The sequence below is a fragment of the Xiphophorus couchianus genome, chromosome 5, assembly GCF_001444195.1.
Source record: "Xiphophorus couchianus chromosome 5, X_couchianus-1.0, whole genome shotgun sequence".
In the NCBI taxonomy this organism is placed as follows: domain Eukaryota; kingdom Metazoa; phylum Chordata; class Actinopteri; order Cyprinodontiformes; family Poeciliidae; genus Xiphophorus; species Xiphophorus couchianus.
The window spans coordinates 36,288,156-36,305,682 of NC_040232.1; the positions used below are offsets into that span (position 1 = coordinate 36,288,156).

Below are 17,527 nucleotides of genomic sequence, written 5' to 3' on the forward strand. Positions count from 1 at the left end.
GAGAATGACAACAGACCAGATGTTGAACCAAACATGAAACCATTTTCCCTCAGCTGCAGTTTGAGGACAGATGATGATGCGACGTCTTACAGAGGCACAGGCAAATTCCTCCACAGAGAAGCTGCAGTGCCGTTCGGCCATCGTTGATCTGTCTAGGAGGATCTGAAGCTCTGTGCTGTAACACAAAGTGATTCATGTTTCCTTTATTTTACATGAAATGTTTAGGGAGGAATATCAAAAAGTCTTTCTCAACCCTACCTGTTGACTCCCATGCATATGTCTGTCTCTGTGAAAAGTTGCAAGACAAGTTAAGGTATTAATGTAAAAATAATACATAATTTTAAATAAAAGTAGATAAAGAGTGGTTATGCAGTGAGAGGAAACTAACCATTTGTCATTGTTTCATTGCACTAGGTAGAGAAAACGATTAAAATGGTTATTAATCCTCAAAAAATTGATTTGTTTGAAAAATAAAAATACAAAAGTTCTATAATGACATATCTTTACCTGCCCACTGTATATGATGCAATCTGTGATAAAAGCACAAAAAATGAATTATTTAAAACCTCTTGTCAATTATTAAAGAAATAAGAAATTAATTGACACAAACTTAATTCACAAAGTTATTTGTTGATTACTTTTCAAAAGGCAACAATCAGTCAAATTGCTTATTGAATATTGTCTCTATGTATTTAACATTATATTGAAATACAAGAAAATTATTATCTAAGCGGAACGGCCTTAACATGCAACTAAAATCATCATTGTTGTTACAGTTTGTTGGGAAAATGTTATATAAAGAAAATAAAATTAAAGAAGAGAATTTTGGGAGGAGATTTAACATAACAGCATTTGTATTCAACAATGTTGCTTTTTTTTGTAAAACTCACCAAATGGTAGTTGTTTGGACAAAGAGAGTTTAGTGTTTGTGATGGCTAAAACTATGTCAGGAGAAGTGGTTGCCATGGTGATGTCCAGTCTGGTGAATCTGCAAGGCAAAAATATTTTAAATTTAGTCAAACTAAACTCATTCTGTGGTCTACAAGAATCACCAACATCATCTATGTGTAGGAAAAAATAAAAATAATCAGAATAATCAGAAAGAAGATGAATTTAAAACAAACATGCTATTATCATTTATACATTCATAGGTTTTAGTACATGTTCTTAGTGTTTTGGTAGAATTGTCTTTAACATTCTATTTGATGTTCTTACATGTTGTTTACTCGTTAGTTTTTTCTAATAATGCCATTTATTTTGATGCTGCTACCGCCAGGCTCCGCATAAGACATGGCATTCTTAGGCATGAAAGCTTTTCTTCGTTTATCCAAATAAAACAAATATTGTTACACAAAACATTTCAGTTTTGGTTTCATCCACATGATGCCTCAAAAAATGTTGCTCTTTGTCCTCCAAGCCTCTCTCTTCACTTGTTCATATTTCTATATTGCAGGTTTGATCTGAACTCACAGTGTTTTGTAGGATGAACAGGAAAGGTTCAACTGTTGGACAAAAGGAAAAATGAGTTACTACCTTAAACACAAAATCCTCAGAAACCCTAAATTATAATTGTCTTACCATCTTAGTGAACATGACCAAAGATGACAGGAACTCTGTGAATTTCCTTTCCTCTGGTGCTTCGGTCATGTAATCAAAGAGCATGTTGATGACGGCGTCTGTGCTTTCAGGAAGCGTCAGTCCCAGCAGCTCCACTCTCTGATCTGGCGTGAGGAGCTGAATGACGTCAAACTATTGAAAAAAAGAAGAAAAAAAAAGTTATTTCGCCTTACTTTTAAAAGGTACTGATTGGTTTTGACAATCTGATCCTCACTGGTTTGAAGAGTGGGTTGAGACGGATCAGGTCGCTGATGATCGCAAACTGTGAGAATGGACCGAAGTTGTCGGTCAGCCACTGTGCGCTGTTGTTGAAGGAGGGCAAACATCTTGGATCTGGAAAAGGTCAAGAAAATGAAGATTTGTTTGCTTGCACCAAAAACAAAGACAAATGTTTATTGCTTTGAGCATTTACTGTTTTAAAAGAAATAATATCCTAAAGTTTGTGTGTTTATATGTCTAACATGGAAAGTAATGAAAAAAATCAACGAGCACAAAGAGCTACAAGACAAAGGGTTTGGATAAATAAATTAAGAAAACAACTCAACAGATGACATTGATTTGAAGGGTGTTGTCGTGGAAACACTAGACAATCATTATAGAAGTGACGGGTCAATAGTGTTTCTCAAAACTCCTTAACTTCTTTATCTTTCAGATCTACATAACATGTTTATTAATATGTCAACATGCACGATAAGGATCAGTGTGTTTGCAGGTTCCTACCTGCAGTGTTGTTTGTCAGAAAACCTGTGATGAAGTGTGTCAAGACAGACAGCTGCCTTTCTTTCAACATGACTGACTGAAGCTCGCTAAATGTCTTCACGCTGAAAATGACAAAGATATTTTATTATCACAGATTGTAAAAGAAATCCAAACATATTTCTAAAGTGATTATAAAGAATGAATGAGTTCATTATTACATGTATTGGTAGGTGCTGCAGTCCAGTGATTCGGTGGCGAGACATGAGAGGAAGTCGCTGGAAACAGCTGGCAGGAACGGACGAAGGCGGCGGCCGAACCACATCTGGACGAAGGCGGGATCATTGAGGACGGTCATGTTGACGACAAGCAGCCGGAGTTCTCGTATGGAGTCCAGGATCATGGGGGCAGAAGGATGGTCAGGACGGAGCGTCTGCAACAAGAAATGATCCACGGTAAATTTTGAGCTAAATGAAAGAATCAGAATAAACTAAAATTAAACAAAGATTCCTCATCATATGTTATTTTTAATCATCTCATAAAATACTGACCACGAACTGTCAGGGTGTACGCACTACTGTTAAAATTCAATATCTCTATGCAGGTTATTGTACCTTTGCAAAACAATAATACATTTTCAAGACTAGCAGATATTTGGATTTTCTGTTGGATTATATAGGATACATGGCATACAACAGATCGGAAATGTTTAGAAATTTTTTATCATGATATTCAGTCTTAAGTTTCAAACTGCTGGAATTTTAACACCTTATACTTTGACACTATATTAACCAACTTTCAGGTTAAAAGATATATAAAAATCAGTATTAGGCCAAATATCAGTGATGAGCCTGAAAACCGCAAGCGGAGCACCGCTGGTTGGAACCAAAAGCCAGTCTTACGGTGTTGCTCAGCAGATCCAGAGCTTGATCCAGGACCTTGGAGGCTTTGGATAGCAGCAGCTTCCAGGCAGGTTTGGAGCCGCTTGAGTCGGAGACCCTATCACAGCCCAACATGTCTGCCAGATCCCCAGCTGTTAAACCTGACAGCTGGAGAGGAGAATGACAACAGACCAGATGTTGAACCAAACATGAAACCATTTTCCCTCAGCTGCAGTTTGAGGACAGATGATGATGCGACGTCTTACAGAGGCACAGGCAAATTCCTCCACAGAGAAGCTGCAGTGCCGTCCGGCCATCGTTGATCTGTCTAGGAGGATCTGAAGCTCTGTGCTGTAACACAAAGTGATTCATGTTTCCTTTATTTTACATGAAATGTTTAGGGAGGAATATCAAAAAGTCTTTCTCAACCCTACCTGTTGACTCCCATGCATATGTCTGTCTCTGTGAAAAGTTGCAAGACAAGTTAAGGTATTAATGTAAAAATAATACATAATTTTAAATAAAAGTAGATAAAGGGTGGTTATGCAGTGAGAGGAAACTAACCATTTGTCATTGTTTCATTGCACTAGGTAGAGAAAACGATTAAAATGGTTAGTAAGCCTCAAAAACTAATTTGTTCGAAAACATAAAATAAAATGTCCACAGTAACGTATCTTTACCTGCCCACTGTATATGATGCAGTCTGTAATAAAAGCAACAAAAAAATCTAATTAGTTAATTATTAAACAAATGAGAAATGACTTTTCAGTTGACACAAATTGACAATTATGAAATCAATTCTTCAATCTATAATCACTAAGCTGCATTTTGGATATTGAATGTCTTTTTGTATTTAACATGGTAAAGATGTATTGCCACAGTCTTTACAGCTGATCGAAATTCAAAATGTAACAGTTGGAAAAATGTTAAATAAAATGAAAGTAGAAATAACTGGGGAGAGATTTAACACAATTTGTAGCCTAAAAATGTTTCTCTTTGTTTTTATATATAAAAATCTCACCAGATGGTAGTCGTTTGAATAAAGCCACTTTAGTGTATGTGATGGCTGAAACTAAGTCAGAAGTAGCTGTTGCCATGGCGTCGTCCAGTCTGGTGAACCTGCAAAGCAAAAATATTTTTAATTCAGTCAAACTAAACTTGTTCTGTGATTGGCAAGAATTACTAAAATGATCCATGTATGGCAAACACCAAAATAACCAGAACAGTCAGAGAGAATTAGGAGAGAAAAATGCATTACAATCTTCAAATTCAGTCATGTACATGCAGTATATTCTTTGGTACTTTGGTAGAACTGCCTTTTTAACTGTGACTTCATAATAATTTGTTGGGACAAAGGAAAACGTGAAGGCCTTTTATCCAAATACCACAAATATTGTTGCACCCAAACGCTTTAGCATTAGCGTCATCCACAGGAAACGTCTCAAAAATATTGGTCATTGACCCTGACTTTAATTACAAAAACATTTCTGCATTTGTGCATCACTTTAAAAGTCATGGCTTCTTCCTCACAGAGTGGTCAGCCCATGTATACACATTTTATATAAACTCACAGTGTTTTGTAGGATGAACAGGAAAGGAAAAGACTTCCCTGTTGGACAAGAGGAAAAAGTGGAAAATTAGTTACTACCTTATAGTGGCAGTATTATGCATTTTCCAGGCATGTAGCATAATTTTATAGCACAATCAATGGTGTAAAGCTCAAAAAAGTCACATTTACATAAACAAAAATCTGCAAACCACTGAATCATGATGGATTTTTCTTACCATCTCGGTGAATCTCACGAAGGATAACAGGAACTCTACAAAACTTCTCTCCGGCGCTATGATCATGTAATCAAAGAGCATGTTGATGACAACGTCTTTGTTTTCAGGAAGCGTCAGTCCCAGCAGCTCCACTCTCTGATCTGGCGTGAGGAGCTGGAAGGCCTCCAGCTACAAAAAAACAAAAGAATAAAGTTGTTTGCCACTATTGTCACTTTGGCCTTTTATTTCAAAATGCTGATTGCGTTTGACAATCTGATCCTCACTGGTTTGAAGAGTGGGTTGAGTTGGATCAGCACCCTGATGGGCACAAACTGTGAGAATGGACCGAAGTTGTCGGTCAGCCACTGTGCGCTGTTGTTGAACGAGGACAAACATCCTGGTCCTGGAAAAGGTCAAGACATTGGAGATTTGTGCAAGGCAAAGTATTTATTGCTTTGAATACTATTCACAAAATTTCTTAATTACTCAAATCCTAAAGTTTGTGTGTTTATCTAACATTGAAAGACAGTTTTAAAAATGGCTAACCACAAAATAATAAGCTAAACGATGCAAAGCTTGGGGAAATAAAACAGCTGACATGTGCAGTTAACAGGTGACATTGATTTGAAGGATAAAGATTTGTTGTCTTGGAAACACTAGACAATCATTATACAAGTGAAGAGACTTAATGTTTCTCAAAACTCCTTAACTTCTTTATCTTTCAGATCTACATAACATGTTTATTAATATGTTAACATGCACGGTAAGGATCAGTATGTTTGCAGGTTCCTACCTGCAGTGTTGTTTGTTGTCAGAAAACCTGTGATGAAGTGTGTCAAGACAGACAGCTGCCTTTCTTTCAACATGACTGACTGAAGCTCGCTAAATGTCTTCACGCTGAAAATGACAAAGATATATTATTATCACAGATTGTAAAAGAAATCCAAACATATTTCTAAAGTGATTATAAAGAATGAATGAGTTCATTATTACATGTATTGGTAGGTGCTGCAGTCCAGTGATTCGGTGGCGAGACATGAGAGGAAGTCGCTGGAAACAGCTGGCAGGAACGGACGAAGGCGGCGGCCGAACCACATCTGGACGAAGGCGGGATCATTGAGGACGGTCATGTTGACGACAAGCAGCCGGAGTTCTCGTAAGGAGTCCAGGATCATGGGGGCAGAAGGATGGTCAGGACGGAGCGTCTGCAACAAGAAATGATCCACGGTAAATTTTGAGCTAAATGAAAGAATCAGAATAAACTAAAATTAAACAAAGATTCCTCATCATATGTTATTTTTAATCATCTCATAAAATACTGACCACGAACTGTCAGGGTGTACGCACTACTGTTAAAATTCAATATCTCTATGCAGGTTATTGTACCTTTGCAAAACAATAATACATTTTCAAGACTAGCAGATATTTGGATTTTCTGTTGGATTATATAGGATACATGGCATACAACAGATCGGAAATGTTTAGAAATTTTTTATCATGATATTCAGTCTTAAGTTTCAAACTGCTGGAATTTTAACACCTTATACTTTGACACTATATTAACCAACTTTCAGGTTAAAAAAAAAATATAAAAATCAGTATTAGGCCAAATCTCAGTGATGAGCCTGAAAACTGCAAGCGGAGCACCGCTGGTTGGAACCAAAAGCCAGTCTTACGGTGTTGCTCAGCAGATCCAGAGCTTGATCCAGGACCTTGGAGGCTTTGGATAGCAGCAGCTTCCAGGCAGGTTTGGAGCCACTTGAGTCCGAGACCCTATCACAGCGCAACATGTCTGCCAGATCCCCAGCTGTTAAACCTGACAGCTGGAGAGGAGAATGACAACAGACCAGATGTTGAACCAAACATGAAACCATTTTCCCTCAGCTGCAGTTTGAGGACAGATGATGATGCGACGTCTTACAGAGGCACAGGCAAATTCCTCCACAGAGAAGCTGCAGTGCCGTTCGGCCATCGTTGATCTGTCTAGGAGGATCTGAAGCTCTGTGCTGTAACACAAAGTGATTCATGTTTCCTTTATTTTACATGAAATGTTTAGGGAGGAATATCAAAAAGTCTTTCTCATCCCTACCTGTTGACTCCCATGCATATGTCTGTCTCTGTGAAAAGTTGCAAGACAAGTTAAGGTATTAATGTAAAAATAATACATAATTTTAAATAAAAGTAGATAAAGAGTGGTTATGCAGTGAGAGGAAACTAACCATTTGTCATTGTTTCATTGCACTAGGTAGAGAAAACGATTAAAATGGTTAGTAAGCCTCAAAAACTAATTTGTTCGAAAACATAAAATAAAATGTCCACAGTAACGTATCTTTACCTGCCCACTGTATATGATGCAGTCTGTAATAAAAGCAACAAAAAATCTAATTAGTTAATTATTAAACAAATGAGAAATGACTTTTCAGTTGACACAAATTGACAATTATGAAATCAATTCTTCAATCTATAATCACTAAGCTGCATTTTGGATATTGAATGTCTTTTTGTATTTAACATGGTAAAGATGTATTGCCACAGTCTTTACAGCTGATCGAAATTCAAAATGTAACAGTTGGAAAAATGTTAAATAAAATGAAAGTAGAAATAACTGGGGAGAGATTTAACACAATTTGTAGCCTAAAAATGTTTCTCTTTGTTTTTATATATAAAAATCTCACCAGATGGTAGTCGTTTGAATAAAGCCACTTTAGTGTATGTAATGGCTGAAACTAAGTCAGAAGTAGCTGTTGCCATGGCGTCGTCCAGTCTGGTGAACCTGCAAAGCAAAAATATTTTTAATTCAGTCAAACTAAACTTGTTCTGTGATTGGCTAGAATTACTAAAATGATCCATGTATGGCAAACACCAAAATAACCAGAACAGTCAGAGAGAATTAGGAGAGAAAAATGCATTACAATCTTCAAATTCAGTCATGTACATGCAGTATATTCTTTGGTACTTTGGTAGAACTGCCTTTTTAACTGTGACTTCATAATAATTTGTTGGGACAAAGGAAAACGTGAAGGCCTTTTATCCAAATACCACAAATATTGTTGCACCCAAACGCTTTAGCATTAGCGTCATCCACAGGAAACGTCTCAAAAATATTGGTCATTGACCCTGACTTTAATTACAAAAACATTTCTGCATTTGTGCATCACTTTAAAAGTCATGGCTTCTTCCTCACAGAGTGGTCAGCCCATGTATACACATTTTATATAAACTCACAGTGTTTTGTAGGATGAACAGGAAAGGAAAAGACTTCCCTGTTGGACAAGAGGAAAAAGTGGAAAATTAGTTACTACCTTATAGTGGCAGTATTATGCATTTTCCAGGCATGTAGCATAATTTTATAGCACAATCAATGGTGTAAAGCTCAAAAAAGTCACATTTACATAAACAAAAATCTGCAAACCACTGAATCATGATGGATTTTTCTTACCATCTCGGTGAATCTCACGAAGGATAACAGGAACTCTACAAAACTTCTCTCCGGCGCTATGATCATGTAATCAAAGAGCATGTTGATGACAACGTCTTTGTTTTCAGGAAGCGTCAGTCCCAGCAGCTCCACTCTCTGATCTGGCGTGAGGAGCTGGAAGGCCTCCAGCTACAAAAAAACAAAAGAATAAAGTTGTTTGCCACTATTGTCACTTTGGCCTTTTATTTCAAAATGCTGATTGCGTTTGACAATCTGATCCTCACTGGTTTGAAGAGTGGGTTGAGTTGGATCAGCACCCTGATGGGCACAAACTGTGAGAATGGACCGAAGTTGTCGGTCAGCCACTGTGCGCTGTTGTTGAACGAGGACAAACATCCTGGTCCTGGAAAAGGTCAAGACATTGGAGATTTGTGCAAGGCAAAGTATTTATTGCTTTGAATACTATTCACAAAATTTCTTAATTACTCAAATCCTAAAGTTTGTGTGTTTATCTAACATTGAAAGACAGTTTTAAAAATGGCTAACCACAAAATAATAAGCTAAACGATGCAAAGCTTGGGGAAATAAAACAGCTGACATGTGCAGTTAACAGGTGACATTGATTTGAAGGATAAAGATTTGTTGTCTTGGAAACACTAGACAATCATTATACAAGTGAAGAGACTTAATGTTTCTCAAAACTCCTTAACTTCTTTATCTTTCAGATCTACATAACATGTTTATTAATATGTCAACATGCACGGTAAGGATCAGTGTGTTTGCAGGTTCCTACCTGCAGTGTTGTTTGTCAGAAAACCTGTGATGAAGTGTGTCAAGACAGACAGCTGCCTTTCTTTCAACATGACTGACTGAAGCTCGCTAAATGTCTTCACGCTGAAAATGACAAAGATATTTTATTATCACAGATTGTAAAAGAAATCCAAACATATTTCTAAAGTGATTATAAAGAATGAATGAGTTCATTGTTACATGTATTGGTAGGTGCTGCAGTCCAGTGATTCGGTGGCGAGACATGAGAGGAAGTCGCTGGAAACAGCTGGCAGGAACGGACGAAGGCGGCGGCCGAACCACATCTGGACGAAGGCGGGATCGTTGAGGACGGTCATGTTGGCGACAAGCAGCCGGAGTTCTCGTATGGAGTCCAGGATCATGGGGGCAGAAGGATGGTCAGGACGGAGCGTCTGCAACAAGAAATGATCCACGGTCAATTTTGAGCTAAATGAAAGTTCTTGATTGGAGATCAAAGAAAGCAGAATGATGAGTTTAGATGGTTCGACAAAGAATTGGTCTTGGGTGTGTTTACATGCATCCATCCGGGTTATTGCACTTCTTATTAAAATAAATGTTCATCCCAAATAGATATTTATTTCTTGCCACATTGCAGGTGGGAAATGTTTGTAAATGACAATAGTAAATCCACCATTCATAACTTCACGACTTTATTGCTATATTTAGCGTCTTTCAGAAAAAAAAGAAAAATTGGGCCAAAATCAGAATCGGCGGGTCAGGTTTTTAAATCTCAGTGATGAGCCTGAAAACTGCAAGCGGAGCACCGCTGGTTGGTACCAAAAGCCAGTCTTACGGTGTTGCTCAGCAGATCCAGAGCTTGATCCAGGACCTTGGAGGCTTTGGATAGCAGCAGCTTCCAGGCAGGTTTGGAGCCACTTGAGTCCGAGACCCTATCACAGCCCAACATGTCTGCCAGATCCCCAGCTGTTAAACCTGACAGCTGGAGAGGAGAATGACAACAGACCAGATGTTGAACCAAACATGAAACCATTTTCCCTCAGCTGCAGTTTGAGGACAGATGATGATGCGACGTCTTACAGAGGCACAGGCAAATTCCTCCACAGAGAAGCTGCAGTGCCGTCCGGCCATCGTTGATCTGTCTAGGAGGATCTGAAGCTCTGTGCTGTAACACAAAGTGATTCATGTTTCCTTTATTTTACATGAAATGTTTAGGGAGGAATATCAAAAAGTCTTTCTCATCCCTACCTGTTGACTCCCATGCATATGTCTGTCTCTGTGAAAAGTTGCAAGACAAGTTAAGGTATTAATGTAAAAATAATACATAATTTTAAATAAAAGTAGATAAAGGGTGGTTATGCAGTGAGAGGAAACTAACCATTTGTCATTGTTTCATTGCACTAGGTAGAGAAAATGATTAAAATGGTTAGTAAGCCTCAAAAAATTGATTTGTTTGAAAAATAAAAATACAAAGCTCTATAATGACATATCTTTACCTGCCCACTGTATATGATGCAATCTGTGATAAAAGCACAAAAAATGAATTATTTAAAACCTCTTGTCAATTATTAAAGAAATAAGAAATTAATTGACACAAACTTAATTCACAAAGTTATTTTTTGATTACTTTTCAAAAGGCAACAATCAGTCAAATTGCTTATTGAATATTGTCTCTATGTATTTAACATTATATTGAAATACAAGAAAATTATTATCTAAGCGGAACGGCCTTAACATGCAACTAAAATCATCATTGTTGTTACAGTTTGTTGGGAAAATGTTATATAAAGAAAATAAAATTAAAGAAGAGAATTTTGGGAGGAGATTTAACATAACAGCATTTGTATTCAACAATGTTGCTTTTTTTTGTAAAACTCACCAAGTGGTAGTTGTTTGGACAAAGAGAGTTTAGTGTTTGTGATGGCTAAAACTATGTCAGGAGAAGTGGTTGCCATGGTGATGTCCAGTCTGGTGAATCTGCAAGGCAAAAATATTTTAAATTTAGTCAAACTAAACTCATTCTGTGGTCTGCAAGAATCACCAACATCATCTATGTGTAGGAAAAAATAAAAATAATCAGAATAATCAGAAAGAAGATGAATTTAAAACAAACATGCTATTATCATTTATACATTCATAAGTTTTAGTACATGTTCTTAGTGTTTTGGTAGAATTGTCTTTAACATTCTATTTGATGTTCTTACATGTTGTTTACACGTTAGTTTTTTCTAATAATGCCATTTATTTTGATGCTGCTACCGCCAGGCTCCGCATAAGACATGGCATTCTTAGGCATGAAAGCTTTTCTTCGTTTATCCAAATAAAACAAATATTGTTACACAAAACATTTCAGTTTTGGTTTCATCCACATGATGCCTCAAAAAATGTTGCTCTTTGTCCTCCAAGCCTCTTTCTTCACTTGTTCATATTTCTATATTGCAGGTTTGATCTGAACTCACAGTGTTTTGTAGGATGAACAGGAAAGGTTCAACTGTTGGACAAAAGGAAAAATGAGTTACTACCTTAAACACAAAATCCTAAGAAACCCTAAATTATAATTGTCTTACCATCTTAGTGAACATGACCAAAGATGACAGGAACTCTGTGAATTTCCTTTCCTCTGGTGCTTCGGTCATGTAATCAAAGAGCATGTTGATGACGGCGTCTGTGCTTTCAGGAAGCGTCAGTCCCAGCAGCTCCACTCTCTGATCTGGCGTGAGGAGCTGAATGACGTCAAACTATTAAAAAAAAGAAGAAAAAAAAAGTTATTTCGCCTTACTTTTAAAAGGTACTGATTGTTTTTGACAATCTGATCCTCACTGGTTTGAAGAGTGGGTTGAGACGGATCAGGTCGCTGATGATCGCAAACTGTGAGAATGGACCGAAGTTGTCGGTCAGCCACTGTGCGCTGTTGTTGAAGGAGGGCAAACATCTTGGATCTGGAAAAGGTCAAGAAAATGAAGATTTGTTTGCTTACACCAAAAACAAAGAAAAATGTTTATTGCTTTGAGCATTTACTGTTTTAAAAGAAATAATATCCTAAAGTTTGTGTGTTTATATGTCTAACATGGAAAGTAATGAAAAAAATCAACGAGCACAAAGTAAAGAGCTACAAGACAAAGGGTTTGGATAAATAAATTAAGAAAACAACTCAACAGATGACATTGATTTGAAGGGTGTTGTCGTGGAAACACTAGACAATCATTATAGAAGTGACGGGTCAATAGTGTTTCTCAAAACTCCTTAACTTCTTTATCTTTCAGATCTACATAACATGTTTATTAATATGTCAACATGCACGATAAGGATCAGTGTGTTTGCAGGTTCCTACCTGCAGTGTTGTTTGTCAGAAAACCTGTGATGAAGTGTGTCAAGACAGACAGCTGCCTTTCTTTCAACATGACTGACTGAAGCTCGCTAAATGTCTTCACGCTGAAAATGACAAAGATATTTTATTATCACAGATTGTAAAAGAAATCCAAACATATTTCTAAAGTGATTATAAAGAATGAATGAGTTCATTATTACATGTATTGGTAGGTGCTGCAGTCCAGTGATTCGGTGGCGAGACATGAGAGGAAGTCGCTGGAAACAGCTGGCAGGAACGGACGAAGGCGGCGGCCGAACCACATCTGGACGAAGGCGGGATCATTGAGGACGGTCATGTTGACGACAAGCAGCCGGAGTTCTCGTATGGAGTCCAGGATCATGGGGGCAGAAGGATGGTCAGGACGGAGCGTCTGCAACAAGAAATGATCCACGGTAAATTTTGAGCTAAATGAAAGAATCAGAATAAACTAAAATTAAACAAAGATTCCTCATCATATGTTATTTTTAATCATCTCATAAAATACTGACCACGAACTGTCAGGGTGTACGCACTACTGTTAAAATTCAATATCTCTATGCAGGTTATTGTACCTTTGCAAAACAATAATACATTTTCAAGACTAGCAGATATTTGGATTTTCTGTTGGATTATATAGGATACATGGCATACAACAGATCGGAAATGTTTAGAAATTTTTTATCATGATATTCAGTCTTAAGTTTCAAACTGCTGGAATTTTAACACCTTATACTTTGACACTATATTAACCAACTTTCAGGTTAAAAGATATATAAAAATCAGTATTAGGCCAAATATCAGTGATGAGCCTGAAAACCGCAAGCGGAGCACCGCTGGTTGGAACCAAAAGCCAGTCTTACGGTGTTGCTCAGCAGATCCAGAGCTTGATCCAGGACCTTGGAGGCTTTGGATAGCAGCAGCTTCCAGGCAGGTTTGGAGCCACTTGAGTCCGAGACCCTATCACAGCCCAACATGTCTGCCAGATCCCCAGCTGTTAAACCTGACAGCTGGAGAGGAGAATGACAACAGACCAGATGTTGAACCAAACATGAAACCATTTTCCCTCAGCTGCAGTTTGAGGACAGATGATGATGCGACGTCTTACAGAGGCACAGGCAAATTCCTCCACAGAGAAGCTGCAGTGCCGTCCGGCCATCGTTGATCTGTCTAGGAGGATCTGAAGCTCTGTGCTGTAACACAAAGTGATTCATGTTTCCTTTATTTTACATGAAATGTTTAGGGAGGAATATCAAAAAGTCTTTCTCAACCCTACCTGTTGACTCCCATGCATATGTCTGTCTCTGTGAAAAGTTGCAAGACAAGTTAAGGTATTAATGTAAAAATAATACATAATTTTAAATAAAAGTAGATAAAGGGTGGTTATGCAGTGAGAGGAAACTAACCATTTGTCATTGTTTCATTGCACTAGGTAGAGAAAACGATTAAAATGGTTAGTAAGCCTCAAAAACTAATTTGTTCGAAAACATAAAATAAAATGTCCACAGTAACGTATCTTTACCTGCCCACTGTATATGATGCAGTCTGTAATAAAAGCAACAAAAAAATCTAATTAGTTAATTATTAAACAAATGAGAAATGACTTTTCAGTTGACACAAATTGACAATTATGAAATCAATTCTTCAATCTATAATCACTAAGCTGCATTTTGGATATTGAATGTCTTTTTGTATTTAACATGGTAAAGATGTATTGCCACAGTCTTTACAGCTGATCGAAATTCAAAATGTAACAGTTGGAAAAATGTTAAATAAAATGAAAGTAGAAATAACTGGGGAGAGATTTAACACAATTTGTAGCCTAAAAATGTTTCTCTTTGTTTTTATATATAAAAATCTCACCAGATGGTAGTCGTTTGAATAAAGCCACTTTAGTGTATGTAATGGCTGAAACTAAGTCAGAAGTAGCTGTTGCCATGGCGTCATCCAGTCTGGTGAACCTGCAAAGCAAAAATATTTTTAATTCAGTCAAACTAAACTTGTTCTGTGATTGGCTAGAATTACTAAAATGATCCATGTATGGCAAACACCAAAATAACCAGAACAGTCAGAGAGAATTAGGAGAGAAAAATGCATTACAATCTTCAAATTCAGTCATGTACATGCAGTATATTCTTTGGTACTTTGGTAGAACTGCCTTTTTAACTGTGACTTCATAATAATTTGTTGGGACAAAGAAAAACGTGAAGGCCTTTTATCCAAATACCACAAATATTGTTGCACCCAAACGCTTTAGCATTAGCGTCATCCACAGGAAACGTCTCAAAAATATTGGTCATTGACCCTGACTTTAATTACAAAAACATTTCTGCATTTGTGCATCACTTTAAAAGTCATGGCTTCTTCCTCACAGAGTGGTCAGCCCATGTATACACATTTTATATAAACTCACAGTGTTTTGTAGGATGAACAGGAAAGGAAAAGACTTCCCTGTTGGACAAGAGGAAAAAGTGGAAAATTAGTTACTACCTTATAGTGGCAGTATTATGCATTTTCCAGGCATGTAGCATAATTTTATAGCACAATCAATGGTGTAAAGCTCAAAAAAGTCACATTTACATAAACAAAAATCTGCAAACCACTGAATCATGATGGATTTTTCTTACCATCTCGGTGAATCTCACGAAGGATAACAGGAACTCTACAAAACTTCTCTCCGGCGCTATGATCATGTAATCAAAGAGCATGTTGATGACAACGTCTTTGTTTTCAGGAAGCGTCAGTCCCAGCAGCTCCACTCTCTGATCTGGCGTGAGGAGCTGGAAGGCCTCCAGCTACAAAAAAACAAAAGAATAAAGTTGTTTGCCACTATTGTCACTTTGGCCTTTTATTTCAAAATGCTGATTGCGTTTGACAATCTGATCCTCACTGGTTTGAAGAGTGGGTTGAGTTGGATCAGCACCCTGATGGGCACAAACTGTGAGAATGGACCGAAGTTGTCGGTCAGCCACTGTGCGCTGTTGTTGAACGAGGACAAACATCCTGGTCCTGGAAAAGGTCAAGACATTGGAGATTTGTGCAAGGCAAAGTATTTATTGCTTTGAATACTATTCACAAAATTTTTAAATTACTCAAATCCTAAAGTTTGTGTGTTTATCTAACATTGAAAGACAGTTTTAAAAATGGCTAACCACAAAATAATAAGCTAAACGACGAAAAGCTTGGGGAAATAAAACAGCTGACATGTGCAGTTAACAGGTGACATTGATTTGAAGGATAAAGATTTGTTGTCTTGGAAACACTAGACAATCATTATACAAGTGAAGAGACTTAATGTTTCTCAAAACTCCTTAACTTCTTTATCTTTCAGATCTACATAACATGTTTATTAATATGTTAACATGCACGGTAAGGATCAGTATGTTTGCAGGTTCCTACCTGCAGTGTTGTTTGTTGTCAGAAAACCTGTGATGAAGTGTGTCAAGACAGACAGCTGCCTTTCTTTCAACATGACTGACTGAAGCTCGCTAAATGTCTTCACGCTGAAAATGACAAAGATATTTTATTATCACAGATTGTAAAAGAAATCCAAACATATTTCTAAAGTGATTATAAAGAATGAATGAGTTCATTGTCACATGTATTGGTAGGTGCTGCAGTCCAGTGATTCGGTGGCGAGACATGAGAGGAAGTCGCTGGAAACAGCTGGCAGGAACGGACGAAGGCGGCGGCCGAACCACATCTGGACGAAGGCGGGATCATTGAGGACGGTCATGTTGACGACAAGCAGCCGGAGTTCTCGTAAGGAGTCCAGGATCATGGGGGCAGAAGGATGGTCAGGACGGAGCGTCTGCAACAAGAAATGATCCACGGTAAATTTTGAGCTAAATGAAAGTTCTTGATTGGAGATCAAAGAAAGCAGAATGATGAGTTTAGGTGGTTCGACAAAGAATTGGTCTTGGGTGTGTTTACATGCATCCATCCGGGTTATTGCACTTCTTATTAAAATAAATGTTCATCCCAAATAGATATTTATTTCTTGCCACATTGCAGGTGGGAAATGTTTGTAAATGACAATAGTAAATCCACCATTCATAACTTCACGACTTTATTGCTATATTTAGCGTCTTTCAAAAAAAAAAGAAAAATTGGGCCAAAATCAGAATCGGCGGGTCAGGTTTTTAAATATCAGTGATGAGCCTGAAAACTGAAAGCGGAGCACCGCTGGTTGGAACCAAAAGCCAGTCTTACGGTATTGCTCAGCAGATCCAGAGCTTGATCCAGGACCTTGGAGGCTTTGGATAGCAGCAGCTTCCAGGCAGCTTTGGAGCCGCTTGAGTCGGAGACCCTATCACAGCGCAACATGGCTGCCAGATCCCCAGCTGTTAAACCTGACAGCTGGAGAGGAGAATGACAACAGACCAGATGTTGAACCAAACATGAAACCATTTTCCCTCAGCTGCAGTTTGAGGACAGATGATGATGCGACGTCTTACAGAGGCACAGGCAAATTCCTCCACAGAGAAGCTGCAGTGCCGTTCGGCCATCGTTGATCTGTCTAGGAGGATCTGAAGCTCTGTGCTGTAACACAAAGTGATTCATGTTTCCTTTATTTTACATGAAATGTTTAGGGAGGAATATCAAAAAGTCTTTCTCATCCCTACCTGTTGACTCCCATGCATATGTCTGTCTCTGTGAAAAGTTGCAAGACAAGTTAAGGTATTAATGTAAAAATAATACATAATTTTAAATAAAAGTAGATAAAGAGTGGTTATGCAGTGAGAGGAAACTAACCATTTGCCATTGTTTCATTGCACTAGGTAGAGAAAACGATTAAAATGGTTATTAATCCTCAAAAAACTGATTTGTTTGAAAAATAAAAATACAAAAGTTCTATAATGACATATCTTTACCTGCCCACTGTATATGATGCAATCTGTGATAAAAGCACAAAAAATGAATTATTTAAAACCTCTTGTCAATTATTAAAGAAATAAGAAATTAATTGACACAAACTTAATTCACAAAGTTATTTCTTGATTACTTTTCAAAAGGCAACAATCAGTCAAATTGCAT

General features: G+C 37.6%; 1 protein-coding gene across 21 annotated transcripts in view; it reads right to left on the minus strand.

Annotated features, from left to right (window-relative positions):
- The window catches only part of mslnb (mesothelin b), a 69,379-nt gene that overhangs the window by 22,564 nt on the left and 29,288 nt on the right, over positions 1-17,527 (minus strand). For 7 of the 21 annotated variants that reach the window (XM_028018442.1, XM_028018438.1, XM_028018436.1 and 4 more), the window contains 51 exons: positions 17,365-17,387; positions 17,246-17,267; positions 17,116-17,143; positions 16,948-17,032; positions 16,703-16,849; positions 16,090-16,301; positions 15,890-15,993; positions 15,381-15,499; positions 15,118-15,285; positions 14,904-14,941; positions 14,354-14,451; positions 14,013-14,035; positions 13,897-13,918; positions 13,767-13,794; positions 13,599-13,683; positions 13,354-13,500; positions 12,673-12,884; positions 12,476-12,576; positions 11,965-12,083; positions 11,712-11,882; positions 11,604-11,635; positions 11,024-11,121; positions 10,641-10,663; positions 10,523-10,544; positions 10,393-10,420; positions 10,225-10,309; positions 9,980-10,126; positions 9,367-9,578; positions 9,170-9,270; positions 8,661-8,779; positions 8,398-8,565; positions 8,184-8,221; positions 7,634-7,731; positions 7,294-7,316; positions 7,178-7,199; positions 7,048-7,075; positions 6,880-6,964; positions 6,635-6,781; positions 5,952-6,163; positions 5,752-5,855; positions 5,243-5,361; positions 4,980-5,147; positions 4,766-4,803; positions 4,216-4,313; positions 3,875-3,897; positions 3,759-3,780; positions 3,629-3,656; positions 3,461-3,545; positions 3,216-3,362; positions 2,535-2,746; positions 2,338-2,438 (listed from right to left, as the gene is read on the minus strand). In XM_028018442.1, coding sequence (XP_027874243.1) covers positions 2,338-2,438; positions 2,535-2,746; positions 3,216-3,362; positions 3,461-3,545; positions 3,629-3,656; positions 3,759-3,780; positions 3,875-3,897; positions 4,216-4,313; positions 4,766-4,803; positions 4,980-5,147; positions 5,243-5,361; positions 5,752-5,855; positions 5,952-6,163; positions 6,635-6,781; positions 6,880-6,964; positions 7,048-7,075; positions 7,178-7,199; positions 7,294-7,316; positions 7,634-7,731; positions 8,184-8,221; positions 8,398-8,565; positions 8,661-8,779; positions 9,170-9,270; positions 9,367-9,578; positions 9,980-10,126; positions 10,225-10,309; positions 10,393-10,420; positions 10,523-10,544; positions 10,641-10,663; positions 11,024-11,121; positions 11,604-11,635; positions 11,712-11,882; positions 11,965-12,083; positions 12,476-12,576; positions 12,673-12,884; positions 13,354-13,500; positions 13,599-13,683; positions 13,767-13,794; positions 13,897-13,918; positions 14,013-14,035; positions 14,354-14,451; positions 14,904-14,941; positions 15,118-15,285; positions 15,381-15,499; positions 15,890-15,993; positions 16,090-16,301; positions 16,703-16,849; positions 16,948-17,032; positions 17,116-17,143; positions 17,246-17,267; positions 17,365-17,387 — 4,785 coding nt within the window. Of the gene's footprint in view, positions 1-1,470; positions 1,503-1,578; positions 1,750-1,831; positions 1,951-2,337; positions 2,439-2,534; positions 2,747-3,215; positions 3,363-3,460; positions 3,546-3,628; positions 3,657-3,758; positions 3,781-3,874; positions 3,898-4,215; positions 4,314-4,765; positions 4,804-4,979; positions 5,148-5,242; positions 5,362-5,751; positions 5,856-5,951; positions 6,164-6,634; positions 6,782-6,879; positions 6,965-7,047; positions 7,076-7,177; positions 7,200-7,293; positions 7,317-7,633; positions 7,732-8,183; positions 8,222-8,397; positions 8,566-8,660; positions 8,780-9,169; positions 9,271-9,366; positions 9,579-9,979; positions 10,127-10,224; positions 10,310-10,392; positions 10,421-10,522; positions 10,545-10,640; positions 10,664-11,023; positions 11,122-11,603; positions 11,636-11,711; positions 11,883-11,964; positions 12,084-12,475; positions 12,577-12,672; positions 12,885-13,353; positions 13,501-13,598; positions 13,684-13,766; positions 13,795-13,896; positions 13,919-14,012; positions 14,036-14,353; positions 14,452-14,903; positions 14,942-15,117; positions 15,286-15,380; positions 15,500-15,889; positions 15,994-16,089; positions 16,302-16,702; positions 16,850-16,947; positions 17,033-17,115; positions 17,144-17,245; positions 17,268-17,364; positions 17,388-17,527 lie in introns of all 21 variants that reach the window. The other 14 variants (XM_028018423.1, XM_028018422.1, XM_028018428.1 and 11 more) reach the window with 14 other exon arrangements.